Source organism: Cherax quadricarinatus, chromosome 61 (genome assembly GCF_038502225.1).
Source record: "Cherax quadricarinatus isolate ZL_2023a chromosome 61, ASM3850222v1, whole genome shotgun sequence".
NCBI classification, from domain to species: Eukaryota; Metazoa; Arthropoda; class Malacostraca; order Decapoda; family Parastacidae; genus Cherax; species Cherax quadricarinatus.
In genome coordinates this window covers 17,123,240-17,145,172 of record NC_091352.1, presented here as the reverse complement: position 1 = coordinate 17,145,172, position 21,933 = coordinate 17,123,240, and the positions used below count along the sequence as shown (strand labels likewise).

Here is a 21,933-nt window from a genome sequence, read left to right as displayed (position 1 = left end):
TGCTTATGGGAAATTCTAAAGAAAAATTGCAAAGGTTAGTGGATGAGTTTGGGAATGTGTGTAAAGGTAGAAAGTTGAAAGTGAACATAGAAAAGAGTAAGGTGATGAGGGTGTCAAATGATTTAGATAAAGAAAAATTGGATATCAAATTGGGGAGGAGGAGTATGGAAGAAGTGAATGTTTTCAGATACTTGGGAGATGACGTGTCGGCGGATAGATTTATGAAGGATGAGGTTAATCATAGAATTGATGAGGGAAAAAAGGTGAGTGGTGCGTTGAGGTATATGTGGAGTCAAAAAACATTATCTATGGAGGCAAAGAAGGGAATGTATGAAAGTATAGTAGTACCAACACTCTTATATGGGTGTGAAGCTTGGGTGGTAAATGCAGCAGCGAGGAGACGGTTGGAGGCAGTGGAGATGTCCTGTTTAAGGGCAATGTGTGGTGTAAATATTATGCAGAAAATTCAGAGTGTGGAAATTAGGAAAAGGTGTGGAGTTAATAAAAGTATTAGTCAGAGGGCAGAAGAGGGGTTGTTGAGGTGGTTTGGTCATTTAGAGAGAATGGATCAAAGTAGAATGACATGGAAAGCATATAAATCTATAGGGGAAGGAAGGCAGGGTAGGGGTCATCCTCGAAAGGGTTGGAGAGAGGGGGTAAAGGAGGTTTTGTGGGCAAGGGGCTTGGACTTCAAGCAAGCGTGCGTGAGCGTGTTAGATAGGAGTGAATGGAGACGAATGGTACTTGGGACCTGACGATCTGTTGGAGTGTGAGCAGGGTAATATTTAGTAAAGGAATTCAGGGAAACCGGTTATTTTCATATAGTCGGACTTGAGTCCTGGAAATGGGAAGTACAATGCCTGCACTTTAAAGGAGGGGTTTGGGATATTGGCAGTTTGGAGGGATATGTTGTGTATCTTTATATGTGTATGCTTCTAAACTGTTGTATTCTGAGCACCTCTGCAAAAATAGTGATAATGTGCGAGTGTGGTGAAAGTGTTGAATAATGATGAAAGTATTTTCTTTTTGGGGATTTTCTTTCTTTTTTGGGTCACCCTGCCTCGGTGGGAGACGGCCGACTTGTTGAAAAAAAAAAAAATATATATATATATACAGTGGACCCCCGCATAACGATTACCTCCGAATGCAACCAATTATGTAAGTGTATTTATGTAAGTGCGTTTGTACGTGTAAGTTTGGGGGACTGAAATGGACTAATCTACTTCACAATATTCCTTATGGGAATAAATTCGGTCAGTACTGGCACCTGAACATACTTATGGAGTGAAAAAATATCGTTAACCGGGGGTCCACTGTATATATATATATATATATATATACAGTGGACCCCCGGTTAACGATATTTTTTCACTCCAGAAGTATGTTCAGGTGCCAGTACTGACCGAATTTGTTCCCATAAGAAATATTGTGAAGTAGATTAGTCCATTTCAGACCCCCAAACATACACGTACAAACGCACTTACATAAATACACTTACATAATTGGTCGCATTCGGAGGTAATCGTTATGCGGGGGTCCACTGTATATATACATGTATATATATATATATATATATATATATATATATATATATATATATATATATATATATATATATATATATATATATATATATATATATATATTATTCCTATTGGTGTATTAACCAATTTGCCTGGAGAGTTTACCTGGAGAGAGTTCCGGGGGTCAACGCCCCCGCGGCCCGGTCTGTGACCAGGCCTCCTTAGGTCAGTGTCCCAGGATGCGACCCACACCAGTCGACTAACACCCAGGTACCCATTTTACTGATGGGGAACATAGACAACAGGTGGAAAGAAACACGTCCAATGTTTCTACTCTGGCTGGGAATCGAACCCAGGCCCTCGCCGTGTGAAGCGAGAGCGTTAACCACCAGGCCACCAGAGCCGGTTATTTTCATATAGTCGGACTTGAGTCCTGGAAATGGGAAGTACAATGCCTGCACTTTAAAGGAGGGGTTTGGGATATTGGCAGTTTGGAGGGATATGTTGTGTATCTTTATATGTGTATGCTTCTAGACTGTTGTATTCTGAGCACCTCTGCAAAAACAGTGATAATGTGCGAGAGTGGTGAAAGTGTTGAATGATGATGAAAGTATTTTCTTTTTGGGGATTTTCTTTCTTTTTTTTGGGTCACCCTGCCTCGGTGGGAGACGGCCGACTTGTTGAAAAATATAAATATATATATATATATATATATATATATATATATATATATATATATATATATATATATATATATATATATATGTCGTGCCGAATAGGCAGAATTTGCCATCTTGGCTTAAATAGCAACGTTCATCTTGCCATATAGGACAAGTGAAAATTTGTGTATGCAATATTTTCGCCAAAATCATTCTGAACCTAACGAAAAAAATATATTTAACTGTGTTTGTTTAGTATTAAATTACAGTAAACAAATCTAAAATATATTTAGTTGGGTTAGGCTAAAATAAATTGGTCTTGTTACAATAAGGTTAGGTAAGTTTTCTAAGATTCTTTTGGTGCAAAATTAAAATTTTTTACATTAACATTAATGAAAAAAATACATCTTTAAACGTATAAAAGAAAATTTTAGAAAGGACTTAATTTTAAATGAGTTCTTGCTAATTGACCAGTTTTACATATTCGGCACGACATATATATATATATATATATATATATATATATATATATATATATATATATATATATCTATATATATATATATATATATATATATATATATATATATATATATATATATATATATATATATATATATATATATATATATATATATATATATATATATATATATATATATATATATATATATATATATATATATATATATATATATTTTTTTTTTTTTTTTTTTTTTTAAACAAGTCGGCCGTCTCCCACCGAGGAAGGGTGACCCAAAAAAAGAAAGAAAATCCCCAAAAAGAAAATACTTTCATCATCATTCAACACTTTCACCACACTCGCACATTATCACTGTTTTTGCAGAGGTGCTCAGAATACAACAGTCTAGAAGCATACACATATAAAGATACACAACATATCCCTCCAAACTGCCAATATCCCAAACCCCTCCTTTAAAGTGCAGGCATTGTACTTCCCATTTCCAGGACTCAAGTCCGACTATATGAAAATAACCGGTTTCCCTGAATCCCTTCACTAAATATTACCCTGCTCACACTCCAACAGATCGTCAGGTCCCAAGTACCATTCGTCTCCATTCACTCCTATCTAACACGCTCACGCACGCTTGCTGGAAGTCCAAGCCCCTTGCCCACAAAACCTCCTTTACATATATATATATATATATATATATATATATATATTTATTTATTTATTTATTTATTTTAGGTCTAGTGTGCCTAAGTGTAAAGAGAAGTAGCAAGACATACCTGTTTTCTTGCATGTTTATGAGACAGAAAGAAAAGACACCAGTAATCCTATCACTGTGTAAAACAATTATAGGTTTCCATTTCACATACATTTTGCAGGATGGCAATACCTCCCTGGGTGGTTGCTGTCTACCAACCTACTACTGTCAAATGGAGAGATGATTGAGACATTAAATACAGTAGATAACTCCACAACATCACACTGCATACCTTGTAATTTAGTCAGATGATACAGTAATTCAACTAAATGAGTTTAAATATTCTAGTTTTGTAATAATTTCTTTATATTCTTTAGATGAAAGTTTTTGAGCGTAGTTCCAGGAGGACAGCTAGGAGATTTTTCCTTGGAGTGTTAAACCTAGAAGTCTATTAACCCATGGTAACTCAACAAAAACCAAGCAGCATAGATTATTTTCTCTGGGATTTTTGTTTCTTTCCTAGGATGTGGTCCATACAGGCTATTAACACTTAAGATACCTCTCAGTGCCTAGATAAACATGGGAAGCTTGGGGACTGAATCAGGGTCTTCCATTTGTGAGCTAAACCCTTTACCACTGAGCAACAAGATACCCAACAGATAAAACTTAATGCAAGTTATACAAGATTATATCTGTAGTACTAAATACATTTTTAAATGCTGTATATATAGCTTAAAAATAAGTCAGATTTTAAAAATAACTTTACTCACCTATATAATATACAGTAAACAAAATGTATATTTTATGATAAAGCTTCTTTTACTTTGTGTTGTATATCTGTAACTTACTTTTTCACTATGTTTTCTTGAGGAATGTTTTAACCCGGTGCTTGTTCTTCTGTGGGAAGATTTATGACTGCTTCCAATTTTTTGTGGACTTCCCACTTTTTGTGAATGTCCAATTTTTTGTAGAGAACTAAATTTTGTGAATCCAACTTTCAAGTCTGGCATGCTTGTAATGGAGGATTCCTCCTTAGGTATTACTGTCAATAAATCACTAGTTAAGTTTTCATTATCACAGGTAAGCTTTGTTTCTGACACTACTTCTATCAATGGTATTCTTGCTTTCTTTGACCTGTGGAAAAGAAAGAAAATAACTTTAACAGAAAAGTTTCTAGACCTTTTATTTCACATTGTTTATGGTGGCTTAATCTTTATAAGAATGTACGAGTGCCTATATGCATGAATAGACTAGCACAGTATTTAGTAGCTATTGGATATAATACCAAGTAATAGAGGCATAGCATCCTCATCGTGTCAGGTGAAAAACCCAGACAGTGAGTATGAACCTCTGAGTAGCCCAGCAGCTGGCCACTCCATATCCCCAAACCGGAAGCCAAGAATAGGGATTCTCTTTGCTTCTCGATAAACTTGATACATGATCTATGTAATGAAGCAAACTAACCTTGGAATGCTCCGCTAAGGAAATACAACATTGTGCCTTTATCATCTTGATGATGATGATGGGTGGTGGCAGCAGCAGTAGTAAAAGAAGAAGAAAAGAAGAAGAATAAAAGTAGCATCAAAAGAGGAAAAGGAGAAGAAACAGGCAGAGGAGGAAGAGGAAGAAGAGAAAGAGGAGGAGGAGCAGGAGTAGGCAGAGGAGATATTTACAGAGCACTTTGATAGTGTAGGTCACTCTAGGCTCTTAAAAAAATTTTAATACTACACACATTAAAAATAAAAGCATTAACAAAACGTTATCTACAGACACGAATAAAAAGCTCAACATAAATAATTGCTATCATAACAAGTTAAAAATAACTAACATAAGTTAAAAATTCCTTTAAACTTTTCGCTGTTTTGTCTGTAGATCTATGTTATTGATGCCAGGGTTTTTACGTAGATCTACATTTAAGCTCAACTTCCTCAGATAAGCTGTATGGCCTAGACATGAGAGGATGGGTTTGTGCAGTGAGTGTGCATGGTATAAGAAAAATCTTGCTCCACATGGTGTGTGATAGTAAAAGCAAAACTCTGACAATGTGTTTGGTTTAAAATAGCAAATTTGTGGTGTTTCCTCGAATGACTTTTATGGTCTTATTTGCTGCTTCTTGGTATCATCTGACAGAATGGAAAATATACTCTTATATAAAAATGATTTTAGCTGGTTAAAGGACCAGACTCGAAGTAGTGGAAATATCTAATATTTGATGATTTTTCCTGAGGATGGCTAAGGCATCCCTATATCCCCTGGTCTGTTTTATGGGATTTTACTAGCTCTGATTCAATTTCTGGGATGCCCTAAATCATAACCAATCATTCTGGAAATATTTTTTTATCAAAGGTATAAGGTAAATCTTTGAATTTCTGTATGATGAAGAATTCAAAATGGAGCACAAATATAATATACAAGAAACCTGAGGATGTGATTAATACACAGAGGAAATGTTGTTTTAGTGCCTGGAATATCTAGTGTCCATTTTGTGTAAAATTAGCCAAATTACAGACTTCTGTGCACTTTAGAGGGTAGTTCTTAAAGTTAAATGGGCAGTTCTTGTGCTCAATCTATAGAACAGAAGACATACAAGTAAAATAGTTAAGAATTTTATTCAAATGAGCAAAAGAACTGACTTAAAATAGGACTTGAAGTGAGTGAAATTGCCGATGTGTAAACTGCACCCTGGCAGCTAATTTTGCACATGCATAATTTCATAAATTTTCCATCGAATTTCATATGTTTGATGTCATTACCATCATTAAAAGATTCTCCACCATTTCAAAAGAAAAATAATTTTTTAAAATGCCAGCTGTTATGACTTTGATGTCATAACTTAAATAAAATGGTTCTGGCTCCTGTATGCTACTCTCACTGCTGTCTAGGGGTTATAAAGTTACACTGAAAAACATAGCAACTTTTGGGCCACAGTGTACTCATATATTAAACAATATTAATTATTATTAGGAAGGACAAAAACACACCTATATAAAAATATATCTATATTAATAGTAACTTATATACAACTTACAAACTACTCCAAAAAACCACCACACTCCAGTTCACATTAGCTCACTAGCACACTGCTACTAATGAGTTAAACAAAATAAATCATCAGGGAGGCTCCATTATATACACAATCCCCTCTTCACTTCTGCCTGGTAGGCTAATTACCAGCAGGCAAAACACCATACAGTATTCTTGCATAAACAGGCCTCTGCATACTAGGGCCTTACAAATAAACATGAGAGCACTTAAACACAAACACCTATAGTATACACTAAAAAACTTACCAAACCACCTACTTACACTAACGCCAACCCATGACGACTTCACCCAGCTGCCTTCCTACACGTACTGAACTAAACACACCTCTCATCTGCTCCTGTCCTGGCCACTGCTTGACTGACAGGAATAAAATGTGTTTGCTTTCAGTTCAATCCCGGAACAATGTTATATAAAATATTTTTTCTGCATTTCGCTGTGTAACACCAACACTGTGAGAACTTTTAATTTCAGGGCTTCTGATGGTGAATGGGTTAAATTATTAATGGCAAAAGACTCCTCAAAGTCCCTATAGGGACTTTCATAATTATAAAAACCCATCAAGAAGGCTGAAAGGTCTGTGCCATGGGCAAACTGTTAGAATGTTCCATAGTGAGCTATACACCAGAAACTATACAGGAGGGGTGCTGGAGCACCTGCAAGTATGTTGCTATGAGCGAGACGAGTGTGCCTGATCCTCAATCGACCGAGATTCATCTCAAAGTGACGATTTCTGTTGAAGAAGGAAGGCTCAACATCATGTGAAATGTTGGTGCCCCAGGAAGGTGACTTCTGGAACTGGAGGTACATTATAAATGTTACTGTTGTAATATGTAAAGGTTGACTTGTTAGCTTCATGTCATTGTGATGAGCTCTTGAAGTACATGAGATGTCCGAGCCAAAGACCTCCACACACTTCTGGTGTAATGAGTTTAAGCTTAAAGGAAAAATTTGCTCTTATTTAGTATATGCAGAAAAGATAAACCTTATGACCCAAGTTGAAATTAGTTTTGACATAGCACTGAGACCTGAAGCAGGATTAACAGAATTCCAAATATAGTGAGCTGTTGGCTATATCATCCAAGATATAGCCAACAGAAAAATAATCACTTTAAGCTATCACTGGGAAGAGACTGGAATTTCCTGGCAGAATCATAACAGTAAACCTGTCTTTTATACAACGATTTCTGATGGTTCGCATGCTTTTCAGGACATAGATTAATTTAGACATTATTATTACTACTACTTCCTTCTCCTAACCTACCACTCCTGTCTCCAACTCTCTTCTCGTACATATTCTGGTTCCCTACCCTTTGTGCTTTTCTATGTCACTAGTTAATGGTCTAAGTCAGACTGAAACACCATCAAAAGTTTCAGTCTCCTTAGGGAAGGTTATTTGTGCACTGTTCCAGTCACAGTATTGTGCCTTTTTATTCACTACAGATTAATCTCAAGGTGACGGTATTCTTTAACACTCCAGTGTTAAAGTACACATTGTTTGTTCATCTTTGTAGAACATGCAGTATACCTATTCAGACACCTGATACAATGACCAAAAGAAATAGGGCTTGACTTAATATATATACACAGCACTTCCAGAGCTTTCTCTCTTTAAATATTGCTCTAATCTAGTTAATATTAATAGTCATAAAAAAATGTCCTGTCTAAGGGCAATGTGTGGTGTAAATATTATGCAGAAAATTCAGAGTGTGGAAATTAGAAGGTGTGGAGTAATAAAAGCATTAGTCAGAGGCCTGAAGAGGAGTTGTTGAGGTGGTTTGGTCATTTAGAGAGAATGGATCAAAGTAGAATGACATGGAAAGCATTTAAATCTGTAGGGGAAGGAAGGCGGGGTAGAGGTCGTCCTCAAAAAGGTTGGAGGGAGTGGGATAAAGGAAGTTTAGTGGGTGAGGGGCTTGGACTTCCAGCAAAAAAGCACTATATAGTGCGCTTTTTTTTTTTTTGTAAATGTAACTGAAAAAGTGCATCCAAAATCGAATACAAAGTACTACGAAGGCTTTTCCACATGCCATTCAATTTTGGATGCACCTTTCCAATCACATTTACAAAAAAAATCATAATATATAGAGGAGCTTTGTAAGAGAGCTGATTGTACTTTTTTTTTTAACATGTCAGTCGTCTCCCACTGAGGCAGGGTGACCCAAAAAGAAAGAAAATCCCCCAAAAAAGAAAATACTTTCATCATTCAACACTTTCACCTCACTCATACATAATCACTGTCTTTGCAGAGGTGCTGAGATATGACAGTTCAGATGTCCCTCCAAACTGCCAATATCCCAAACCCCTCCTTTAAAGTGCAGGCATTGTACTTACCATTTCCAGGACTCAAGTATTTCATGAACTAAGCAATAACCACACATCCCTTAAACCTCTTATTAATTTGTAATCTAGGACATCCATTTTAAAGGCACAATTTACAAGGATTTAGCATCAGATAATCAATAACTATTGTTATTGAAAATACAGTGGACCCCCGGTTAACGATTTTAATCCGTGCAAGAGGGGTAATTGTTATGCGAAATAATCGTTATGTGAATGAATTTTCCCCATAAGAAATAATGGAAATAAAATTAATCCGTGCAAGACACCCAAAAGTATGAAAAAAAATTTTTTTTTACCACATGAAATATTAATTTTAATACACACAAACTGAAAAAGGCATGCACACTTACATGACACTTACTTTTATTGAAGATCTGGTGATGATTGATGGGATGGGAGGAGGGGAGAGCATTATCTTCTTACTGTTTAGAAGGGGAATCCCCTTCCATTAGGACTTGAGGTAGTAAGTCCTTTTCTGGGGTTACTTCCCTTCTTTTTTTAATGCCACTAGGGCCAGCTTCAGAGTCACTGGACTTCTTTCGCACAAGATATCTGTCCATAGTGGCCTGTACCTCTCGTTCCTTTATCACTTCCCTAAAGTGTTTCACAACATTGTCAGTGTACAGGTTGCCAACACGGCTTGCAATAGCTGTGTGAGGGTGATTTTCATCCAAAATACTTTCATCATTCAACACTTTCACCTCACTCATACATAATCACTGTCTTTGCAGAGGTGCTGAGATACGACAGTTCAGATGTCCCTCCAAACTGCCAATATCCCAAACCCCTCCTTTAAAGTGCAGGCATTGTACTTACCATTTCCAGGACTCAAGTATTTTATGAACTAAGCAATAACCACACATCCCTTAAACCTCTTATTAATTTGTAATCTAGGACATCCATTTTAAAGGCACAATTTACAAGGATTTAGCATCAGATAATCAATAACTATTGTTATTGAAAATACACATTAGTTAGCATCAAGCTTCTGAGAGATAACAAAAATGATCATAAAGATAAAAATAAAATATAGGTCCTCATTTAATTTGGCAAACAACAATATCATTGCTGCTATGGAGATAAAAAAAAAAGTATGCAAGGCTCAGAGTTCAAGTGAAAAACTCTCTATAGAATACACATTTATATTTTATTTGCAAATAAAAAGCTTACCGGATATCAGCAGGAAAACAATATTGTACTATTTGTCACAAAAAAAAAACACTTACCTCATTATTCTGTGGTTCATAGTCTCAGGAATGTGATGTATGACATGGTCAGAAAATGTATAGACTGATGATGTGCTTGAGGTGAAGACGAGATCTGATAACACTTGACTTGATGCTATACTTGGCGGACATAAACTAGAATCTACTAAGAGATAGTCTTTTTTATCTGGAAATCTCCGAGAGTATGGGAGTCGTCTTGCTCTCACATCCCAAGTGTTGCGCAAGTAACGAATATTTGCATACTGCAGTGCAGCAAGCAACAGCAACCACCTAGTGATACAAATAAAAAATCATTAAAATTAAACATATTGTATCCTATTACTAATTTCAGTACAGTGCATGTGTGTATTTTTAACTCGAAAGTCATCTCTCACCAAGGTACGGAGATCCAAAGAATATGCTCACCAACATTCACTCAGTCAATGCATTTCCAGAAGTATTTAAACATCACAATCAGATTACCACTCCTTCAGTGTGGCACTGTCCTTTGTAATTCTTGGACTTAAGTCTGGCTAACTGGCTTCCCTGAATCCTTTCATTAACCCCTTCACTGTCATTCATGCAGATCTCCGTCTTAAATATCCTTGAACTTGGTGTGACTGGTAAATTTTGGCCTACGTAAGAGATAATGGGTCTGTATTTATTTATTTATTTATTTATTTTATGTCTTTGCAAACAGTACACTGAGATTTTATATTTACAATAGTGGGTTGCAATGCAAAGAGAGCCTCTATTATGCCTAGGCATTATGGGCCAACTTAACACTATTGGCTTACAGTCTACTTAACACTAAGGAGTATATCATAGTTGTACAGTAGGATAGTAATTATTTCATAGTTGTACAGTAGAATATTAATTATGAATGAATCAAAATTTGTATAATACAAAGATATATTTATATTCGAAAATACTTTTTGTGAAAATAATGATTCAATTTTATTCCTGTCAACAATGGATAAAAGGTTCAAAGTGATTGTTTCAGTTTTGATGTGGGAGTACAGTGGACCCCCACATAACGATGGCATCACATAGCGATTAATCCGCATACCGCTTGCTTTAATCGCAAAAATTTTGCCGCGCATACCGATTAAAAACCCGCTCACCGATTTTCGTCCGAGACGCGTCCAATGTGCGCCCTCAGCCAGCCTCACATGTGCCGCCCGTGCCATTGTTTACCAGCCAGCCTCCGCGGTAACATCCAAGCATACACTCGGAATATTTCGTATTATTACAGTGTTTTCGGTGCTGTTTCTGGAAAATAAGTGACCATGGGCCCCAAGAAAGCTTCTAGTGCCAACCGTACACCAATAAGGGTGAGAATTCCAATAGAAATAAAGAAAGAGATCATTGATAAGTATGAAAGTGGAGTGCGTATCGCCGACCTAGTCAAGTTGTACAAGAAACCCCAATCAACCATCGCTACTATTGTGGGCACCAGAAAGACAATCAAGGAAGCTGTTCTTGCCAAAGGTTTAATTGTGTTTTCGAAACAAAGATCGCAAGTGATGGAAGATGTTGAGAGACTCTTATTGGTGTGGATAAATGAAAAACAGCTAGCAGGAGATAGCGTCTCTCAAGCGATCATATGTGAAAAGGCTAGGAAGTTGCATGAGGATTTAATTAAAAAAATGCCTGCAACTAGTGATGATGTGAGTGAATTTAAGGCCAGCAAAGGTTGGTTTGAGAGATTTAAGAAGCGTAGTGGCATCCATAGTGTGATAAGGCATGGTGAGGCTGCCAGTTCGGACCACAAAGCGGCTGAAAAATATGTGCAGGAATTCAAGGAGTACATAGACAGTGAAGGACTGAAACCTGAACAAGTGTTTAATTGTGATGAAACAGGCCTGTTCTGGAAGAAAATGCCAAGCAGGACCTACATTACTCAGGAGGAAAAGGCACTCCCAGGACATAAGCCTATGAAAGACAGGCTTACTTTGTTGATGTGTGCCAATGCTAGTGGTGATTGCAAAGTTAAGCCTTTATTAGTGTATCACTCTGAAACTCCCAGAGCGTTCAGGCAAAAGAATGTCCTCAAGGATAATTTGTGTGTGCTGTGGAGGGCAAACAGTAAGGCATGGGTCACTAGGGACTTTTTCTATAACTGGTTACACCATGCATTTGCCCCCAATGTGAAAGATTACCTAACTGAAAAGAAATTAGACCTTAACCCTTTCAGGGTCCGTCCCGTAGATCTACGGCTTTATGGTGAGTGTCCAAACCGTAGATCTACGCCATGAGCTCAGCTCACTCTGATAAACTGTGAGTGGTACATTTGGGCCTAGATATGAGAGAATACATCTATGTGGTATGTGTGCACCACATAAAACAGATCCTGCAGCACACTGTGTATAATGAGAGAAAAAAACTGAAATCATGATTTTTCGATTAAAACAGCAACTTTGCAGTGTTTTTTCGTATGTTTTTTATAGTTGTATTTGCGATTTCTTGGTCTCATTTGATAGAATGGAAGACATATTACAGAAATAGAGATGATTTTGATTGGTTTTAGCACTGGAAATGGCTTGAAACTGAGCTCAAAGTAGCGGAAATGTTAAATTTTTGCCGATATTCAAGAGTAAACAAACGACCTCACACGTCTAATACACGTCAGCTGGTGGGTCTAATATACATTCACAAATATGGTGATGATATTTATACAATTATTACAGTATTGCATAGCAGTAAATCTTCTATTTTTTGGTGTGAATAAAAATTCATTGTGAATAAAAAATCAAAATGGAATTTATTTGTAAAGCCTCAAAACATGACTAATGAACAGAGGAAATGTTAGTTTAGTGCCAGGAATGCCTACATTGTTTATTCTGGACCCTATTTTGAAATTGGAATATTGAACTTTGTGTTAAATTGGCCAAATTAACAATTTCCGATCACTTTATTTTGTAGTTGAAACAGTTGACTTGGCGATTTCTTGTGCTCAATCGATAGAATAGAAGTAATACTAGTGAAATAGCTAAGAATTTGGTTGATTGGAATAATGTAATTGGCCTAAAATGGGAGTCAAAGTCGGCAAAATCGCCGATTCGTAAATATCGCTGACACATCAAAATTCGCGAGAGCATAATTTCGTCAATTTTCCACCAAATTTCGTACTTTTTGTTTTATTACCTTCACAAAAAGATTCTCTACGATTTCATAAGAAAAAATAAAAATTTTTTTTTTTGAAAATTCTTGGACACTGGTGCGTGACTCCAGATTTGGGCCTTGGACCCTGAAAGGGTTAAGTGCCTCCTGGTGTTAGACAATGCCCCTGGTCATCCTACAGACATGGCAGAGCGACTTTATGGGGACATGAGCTTCATTAAGGTGAAGTTTTTGCCTCCTAATACCACTCCTCTCCTGCAGCCCATGGACCAGCAGGTTATTGCAAACTTCAAAAAACTGTACACAAAAGCTCTGTTTGAAAGGTGCTTTGTAGTGACCTCAGAAACTCAACTGACTCTAAGAGAGTTTTGGAGAGAGCACTTTAATATCCTCAATTATGTAAACCTTATAGGTAAGGCTTGGGAGGGAGTGACTAAGAAGACCTTGAACTCTGCTTGGAAGAAACTGTGGCCAGAATGTGTAGACAAAAGGGATTTTGAAGGGTTTGAGGCTAACCCTGAGAGGATTATGCCAGTTGAGGAATCCATTGTGGCATTGGGAAAGTCCTTGGGGTTGGAGGTTAGTGGGGAGGATGTGGAAGAGTTGGTGGAGGAGGACAATGAAGAACTAACCACTGATGAGCTGATAGATCAACTTCAACAGCAAGAGGCCAGACCTGAGGAAACTGGTTCAGAGGAGGGGAGAGAGAAATTGAAGAAGTTGCCTACTACAAAGATAAAGGAAATCTGTGCAAAGTGGCTTGAAGTGCAAACCTTCATGGATGAAAATCACCCTCACACAGCTATTGCAAGCCGTGCTGGTGATTATTACACTGACAATGTTGTGAAACACTTTAGGGAAGTGATAAAGGAACGAGAGGTACAGGCCACTATGGACAGATATGTTGTGCGAAAGAAGTCCAGTGACTCTGAAGCTGGTCCTAGTGGCATTAAAAGAAGAAGGGAAGTAACCCCAGAAAAGGACTTGCCACCTCAAGTCTTAATGGAAGGGGATTCCCCTTCTAAACACTAACACTCTCTCTCCCCTCCTCCCATCCCATCAATCATCACCAGATCTTCAATAAAAGTAAGTGTCATGTAAGTGTGCATGCCTTTTTCAGTTTGTGTGTATTAAAATTAACATTTCATGTGGTAAAAAAAAAATTTTTTCATACTTTTGGGTGTCTTGCACGGATTAATTTTATTTCCATTATTTCTTATGGGGAAAATTCATTCACATAGCGATTATTTCGCATAACAATTACCCCTCTTGCACGGATTAAAATCGTTATGCGGGGGTCCACTGTACATAGGTGAGTGTGTGTGTACTGAGTATTTGGCATTTAGTCTAGGGTGATTGAGTGGCTTTTGAGAAGTCTTAAATTGATTTTCAGACTGGGTTACTTTAATATCTTCTGGTAATGAATTCCATATTTTGGGTCCCTTTATGTGCATAGAGTTTTTACACAGTGTGATATGGACATGAGGTATATCAAAAAGAGATCTGTGTCTTGTGTTGTGGTCATGTGCCCTGTTTAGGCTGGTGAGGAGAAGTTTGAGTGGAGGGTCTATATTTGCATGTATTGTTCTGTGTATACAGTAGGCACATGAATTAATATGGATGTTCTTAATGGTGAGCAGATTCAGACTTGAAAATTGGTGGAGCATGCTGGCAGGAGTGGGAATTTGTTATCATTCTTGCTGCTGCCTTTTGCTGGGTTATTAGGGGTTTTAGGTGATTGGATGTTGTTGATCCCCATGCACAAATTCCATATGTAAGATAAGGGTATATGAGTGAATGGTACATTGCCAGGAGAGCTGATTGTGGAATGTAGTACCTTATCTTTGATAGTCTGCCTACAGTCTTGGAGATTTTCTTGGTGATTTGTTGTATGTGTGTCTGGAACTTAAGGCTACTGTCAAGGTGGATACCTAGAAATTTTCCCTCTGTGAGTCTTGTGACTGATGATCCATTTAGCGTTATCTTAATTGGATCATTTGCAGCTTTGTTTCCAAACTGAATGAAATAGGTTTTATCAGTGTTCAGGGTAAGTTTGTTAGTCATCATCCAGGCAGATATTTTCTGTAATTCAGCATTGACTGTGTTTGCTAGTATGACTGTGTTTGGGTAGGAAAAGACATATGTAGTGTCATCTGCAAATAATATGGGTTTGAGTAGCTGTGATGCATTCGGTAGATCACTGATGTAGATGAGAAACAGGAGTGGTCCAAGGATGCTTCATTGTGGGACTCCTACTGCGATTGGTTGGGTGGAAGAGTTTGCATCATTTGCATACACATATTGAGTTCTGTTACTAAGGTATGATTTTAGGTAGTTGAGGGAGTGGCCTCTGATACCATAGTGCATTAATTTGGAGTACAGCAGTTCATGGTTGACTGTATCGAAAGCTTTACGTAAATCAGTGAAAATGCCCAGCGGGACTTCTTTCTTTTCAAGTGCGGAATATATTATTTCTAGCATGTATATGATAGCATCGTTTGTGCTTTTATTATTCCTGAATCCAAATTGACAAGGGTTTAATATGTTGTGTGAAACGAGGTAGGAATAGATCCGTCTATGAATTAATTTTTCAAAGATTTTAGAGAGCAGTGGTAAGTTAGATATTGGTCTATTGTTATTCAATTCAGCTTGGTCACCTCCTTTATGGATCGGAGTGACCCTCACTATTTTGAGGATTGTTGGGAAGGTAGATTATTCAATGGATTTGTTAAAGAGCGTTGCAATACAGTGGACCCCCGCATACCGTCGGCATCACATAATGTACAATCCGCATACCGCTCGCTTTTATCGCAAAAATTTTGCCTCACATGCTGCTCAAAAACCCGCTCACCGCTCTTCGTCCGAGACGCGTCCAATGTGCGCCCTTAGCCAGCCTCACATGTGCTGCCGGTGGCATTGTTTACCAGCCAGCCTCCGCGGTAACATCCAAGCATACAATCGGAACATTTCGTATTATTACAGTGTTTTTGGTGATTTTATCTGCAAAATAAGTGACCATGGGCCCCAAGAAAGCTTCTAGTGCCAACCCTACAGCAATAAGGGTGAGAATTACTATAGAGATGAAGAAAGAGATCATTGATAAGTATGAAAGTGGAGTGCGTGTCGCCGACCTGGCCAGGTTGTACAAGAAACCCAAATCAACCATCGCTACTATTGTGGGCAACAAAATGGCAATCAAGGAAGCTGTTCTTGCCAAAGGTTCAACTGTGTTTTCGAAACAGAGATCGCAAGTGATGGAAGATGTTGAGAGACTCTTATTGGTGTGGATAAATGAAAAACAGCTAGCAGGAGATAGCGTCTCTCAAGCGATCATAAGCGAAAAGGCTAGGAAGTTGCATGAGGATTTAATTAAAAAAATGCCTGCAACTAGTGATGATGTGAGTGAATTTAAGGCCAGCAAAGGTTGGTTTGAGAGATTTAAGAAGCGTAGTGGCATACATAGTGTGATAAGGCATGGTGAGGCTGCCAGTTCGGACCACAAAGCAGCTGAAAAATATGTGCAGGAATTCAAGGAGTACATAGACAGTGAAGGACTGAAACCTGAACAAGTGTTTAATTGTGATGAAACAAGCCTGTTTTGGAAGAAAATGCCAAGCAGGACCTACATTACTCAGGAGGAAAAGGCACTCCCAGGACATAAGCCTATGAAAGACAGGCTTACTTTGTTGATGTGTTCCAATGCTACTGGTGATTGCAAAGTGAAGCCTTTATTAGTGTATCACTCTGAAAACCCCAGACCGTTCAGGCAAAAGAATGTCCTCAAGGAGAATTTGTGTGTGCTGTGGAGGGCAAACAGTAAGGCATGGGTCACTAGGGACTTTTTCTATGACTGGTTACACCATGCATTTGCCTCCAATGTGAAAGATTACCTAACTGAAAAGAAATTAGAACTTAAGTGCCTCCTGGTGTTAGACAATGCCCCTGGTCATCCTACAGACGTGGCAGAGCGACTTTATGGGGACATGAAATTCATTAAGGTGAAGCTTTTGCCTCCTAATACCACTCCTCTCCTGCAGCCCATGGACCAGCAGGTTATTGCAAACTTCAAAAAACTGTACACAAAAGCTCTGTTTGAAAGGTGCTTTGTAGTGACCTCAGAAACTCAACTGACTCTAAGAGAGTTTTGGAGAGAGCACTTTAATATCCTCAATTGTGTAAACCTTATAGGTAAGGCTTGGGAGGGAGTGACTAAGAAGACCTTGAACTCTGCTTGGAAGAAACTGTGGCCAGAATGTGTAGACAAAAGGGATTTTGAAGGGTTTGAGGCTAACCCTGAGAGGATTATGCCAGTTGAGGAATCCATTGTGGCATTGGGAAAGTCCTTGGGGTTGGAGGTTAGTGGGGAGGATGTGGAAGAGTTGGTGGAGGAGGACAATGAAGAACTAACCACTGATGAGCTGATAGATCAACTTCAACAGCAAGAGGCCAGACCTGAGGAAACTGGTTCAGAGGAGGGGAGAGAGAAATTGAAGAAGTTGCCTACTACAAAGATTAAGGAAATCTGTGCAAAGTGGCTTGAAATGCAAACCTTCATGGATGAAAATCACCCTCACACAGCTATTGCAAGCCGTGTTGGCAACCTGTACACTGATAATGTTGTGAAACACTTTAGGGAAGTCATAAAGGAACGAGAGGTACAGGCCACTATGGACAGATATGTTGTGCGAAAGAAGTCCAGTGACTCTGAAGCTGGTCCTAGTGGCATTAAAAGAAGAAGGGAAGTAACCCCAGAAAAGGACTCGACACCTCAAGTCTTAATGGAAGGTGATTCCCCTTCTAAACACTAACACTCTCTCTCCCCTCCTCCCATCCCATCAATCATCACCAGATCTTCAATAAAAGTAAGTGTCATGTAATTGTGCATGCCTTTTTCAGTTTGTGTGTATTAAAATTAACATTTCATGTGGTAAAATTTTTTTTTTCATACTTTTGGGTGTCTTGCATGGATTAATTTGATTTCCATTATTTCTTATGGGGAAAATTCATTCGCATACCGATCATTTCGCATAACAATGAGCCCTCTTGCACGGATTAAAGTCGCTATGCGGGGGTCCACTGTAATCGGTGACAATACTTGAGAAGCTTTTTTTTATATAAAAGCAGGCAGTTGTTTATGTCTCCTGCCTTGTTTTTAAGGGTGTTTATGATGAGCATAACTTCAATGGGGTTGGTTGGAGCTAGGAATAGTGTATTTGGGTAGGTACCTATGAGGTAGTTTGATGGACGGGTGTTTGTGCTTGGTATTTTGTTTGCTAGGTTTTTTCCTAATGGTGGAGAAGAAAACATTAAGTCTGTTTGCTGTTTCGGATGGAGTGAGTAGGGGTTCATCTGATTTTGTTAGTTTGATTGTTTTATTTTTGGATAACTTTTTAGTTCCAAGAATTTTAGATAGAGTTTCCCATTTTTTTTATATCACCTTTGATGTTATGTAATCTATTTTCATAATACAATTTTTCTGACCTTCTTATCAGGCTGGCAAGTGCTGACGAGTAACTTTTCGACTGTTCTCTAGTTATTTGACCCATTCTATACTGTTTTTCATATTTGTGCTATATGTTAATGGATTTGAGGATGCTTGGTGTTAGCCAGGGATTATTCAGTCTCTTTGCTGTGATCTCTTTAGTTTTTCTGGGTCAATGTCTGTTATAGAGGCATTGAGCTTTTTTTAAAAAATTATTTATACATTCATTCATATCTGTATATGTTTCGAGCTAATTTTGCCAATCGATGTTATTCATAGCTGCTATAAAGTTGTTAACTGCTGTCTCGTTATGTAGTCTGAAGTATGGTAGGTATGCACAATATAAAAAAAAATCCTGCCCCTTGAAGTACATGAACATGAACAGTTAACCTCTGATCTTGTGTTTGTATTAAAATAGCAATTTTGAGACATGTTCCTTGGTATTTTTCATGGGTTTTATTGAATGTTTCTTAGTGCCAATTGACAGAGCAGAAAACATACTATGTAGTGAAATGGAGAAGATTTTGGTCAGTTTCAGATTGGAAAAGCCTGAAAAAAGGCTTCAAAGTGGTAGATATATTAGATTTTTGGTGACAGAACCCCACTCCCAGGCTGCCTTATGGAGGACAAATGTTATATAGGAGAGGACTGGGGATGTGATCAGTGAACAGAGGAAAAGTTGCTTTAGTGACAGGAATGCCTTCAGTATTCTGAACTCTTCTTCACAGGACTCACCGCATTCTGAAGGACTCAGAACAAAGGAAGAAACTGCACACCATACCCAGCAACCCCAGACCTGCCAGAATGTATGGCCTGCCAAAAACTCACAAGCCAGGTATCCCATTGAGGCCCATATCTTCAGGAATAGGCAGTGCTCCTCACCAACTCTCAGGACTTCTCGCTAAACACCTCTCTAAACTTTTGGGCACAATCAGTCCAGCACATCTCAAACACTCGGGTGATCTTCTCAATCACATTCGCAGCATCAACATCAAGAACTCTCCAGCTTTGACGTAATTTCCCTATTCACCAAAGTACCTACTACACAAGCCATTGATCTCTTGCACAGGAAAATTGATGATTCACTTGATCTTCCTATTCCAGCCAGCGATTTCATCGACCTTGTTGAACTATGTGTTGGCTTCACGTGTTTCTCTTTTGAAAAATTACCTCTTTCAGCAGACTTTTGGACTACCCATGGGTTCGCCATTCAGTGCCGTCCTGGCGAACCTATACATGAAACATCTGGAAGCCAAGCATTTTTCCCACCATTATTCCCTTGACTGTCACCTGGCTCCATTATGTTGATGACATTCTCATCATAACTCCCAGACCCTTCAACGTTCAAGCTCTCCAACACAAGCTCAACCAGGTTGAGCCCTCAATCCGGTTCACACTAGAAGAAGTCGACAACACTCTTCCTTTCCTTGATGTTCTTCTCTGCAAAATTGACCGTGAAGTTCGTTTTAAAGTCTATTGAAAACCTACCAGCCAACACGATCTTCTCCACTTCTACTGTCACACGACACCAAAACTAAACGTGATGTAATTATAGGCTTTTTCCTGCGTTCACTCAGAATCTGCAGCAATGAGTTCCTTGAGGAAGAATGCACTATAATTAAACAAGTATTTTCCAAACTTCACTATCCACATCACTTTATCAGACTGCAGACAACGGGCATTAAACATTTTCAACACACCCAGAGAAGACACTGCCGAGAAGAGATACATAGTCCTCCCCACCAACTCCATTGCTAAACACGTTTCCAACATCTTTCCCAATACCTCATTCCAAGTATCTACCTCCACAACCACGACCATCAAGGACATTACCAGTAATAGACAGGACAAGCTTCCATCCTCTGCAGGGGTTTACATAATCCCTTGTAATGACTGCAGCAAATTATACATGGGCGAAACATCAAGAGACCTCCAAACATGTATTTCAGAACACCAGTGCACAGGCAGATCTGACAATTCAAGGAATGCCTGTGTTTAACACCGAAATTCACACAACCATTTAATCAACTACAGAAACGCAAGACTTATTGCCAGAGAAGACAACAGTCAATACCGAAAAATCCTGGAATCACTTACCTCTATATCCAACAACTCCAACCAGACCAAAAGCTTCTATAACATAGCTGAACCCCTTGCCAAGAAACTTCTTCATTGCTATCCCACATAAGAACATAGGAATGGAAGAACACTGCAGAAGGTTTACTCATATACTTATCCAATCTCTCTTCCAAGCTACCCACGGTATTAGACTCTATAACTCTACTTGGTAGATTGTCACATGCAGCATTCTCCACCTGACCCAGCATTCTCAACCTGACTTCATCCTATAAATACTCACGTACCTTCCACCCAGGTAGATCTGTTTGTGACTTGATAAAGCCCACTGTGTGGGTGAAACGTTGTCAATAAAGGATCATATTATACTGCATAAGTGTTTATATTTCCCTTCCTTTCTTACCTTTCATCCCAGATGTAAACACCCTCTTCATTAACCTATTCCCTCTCCATCCTCTCTACATGCCCAAACTACCTCAACAACCCCTCCTCAGCCCTCTGAATTATACCCTTGCTCACCCATAATCACCTTTTAATTTCTAGGCTCCAAATAACCAGAATGATATTCTTATGAGTTTCATAGACTAGCTATCAAGTATGGTAGAAATGCACATGTGATACCTTTTATACATTTTTCTTAACCTTCTGAGAGTTCGTCATAGAGTTCTACAGTTTTGAAGCCGGGATCAAAGCCGTAGTACTACGTCATGAGTTCAGCTCACTTAGATAAGCTGTGAGCAGTATATTTGGGCCTAGATATGAGAGAATGTATCTATGTAGTAAGTGTGCACCATATAAAACAAATCCTGCAGCATGCAGTGCATAATGAGGAAAAAACTGCAACCGTGTTTTTGGATTAAAACAGAGAATTTGCGGCATGCTTTTGTGTGGTTTTTATTGTTGTATTCGAGGTTTCTTGGTCTCATTTGATAGAACGGAGGACATAGAGTAAACCCTCATGTTACCTATATTTATTTGGCACATTTTGGTTATTACACTATTGAAAAATTGCAGCATAATTTTATACAAAACTCCATAAAATTAACTTTACACAGTTTGGTTTGCGGGAGGGGAAAAATCTGGAGTGTTTCCCATGGGATATTTCCCTACCTCAAGCCTGGCTGTGGGTGAGACCACTGTCTCCGCGGGAGGCTCCACCGGGCTTCAAGGCAGCAAAGGATCATTTCACCTTGCTCCTTTGTGGTAATGCGTCAGGTGATTTCTAGTGTAAGCCCATGGTTATTTTCCATTCTAAGAATCTTTGTGCTTTGAAAGGCATAAATAAAAACACCTTACCAGTAATTTGGAGGT

The 21,933-nt window shown here is 38.4% G+C and overlaps 1 protein-coding gene across 2 annotated transcripts in view; it reads right to left on the bottom strand.

The window, feature by feature from the left end:
* The window catches only part of Ino80 (chromatin-remodeling ATPase INO80), a 754,916-nt gene that overhangs the window by 541,565 nt on the left and 191,418 nt on the right, over positions 1 to 21,933 (bottom strand). For both annotated transcript variants that reach the window (XM_070098261.1, XM_070098262.1), the window contains exons 19-20: positions 9,963 to 10,232; positions 4,200 to 4,485 (exon numbers count right to left, since the gene is read on the bottom strand). In XM_070098261.1, the coding sequence (XP_069954362.1) occupies positions 4,200 to 4,485; positions 9,963 to 10,232 (556 nt within the window). The remainder of the gene's footprint in view (positions 1 to 4,199; positions 4,486 to 9,962; positions 10,233 to 21,933) is intronic.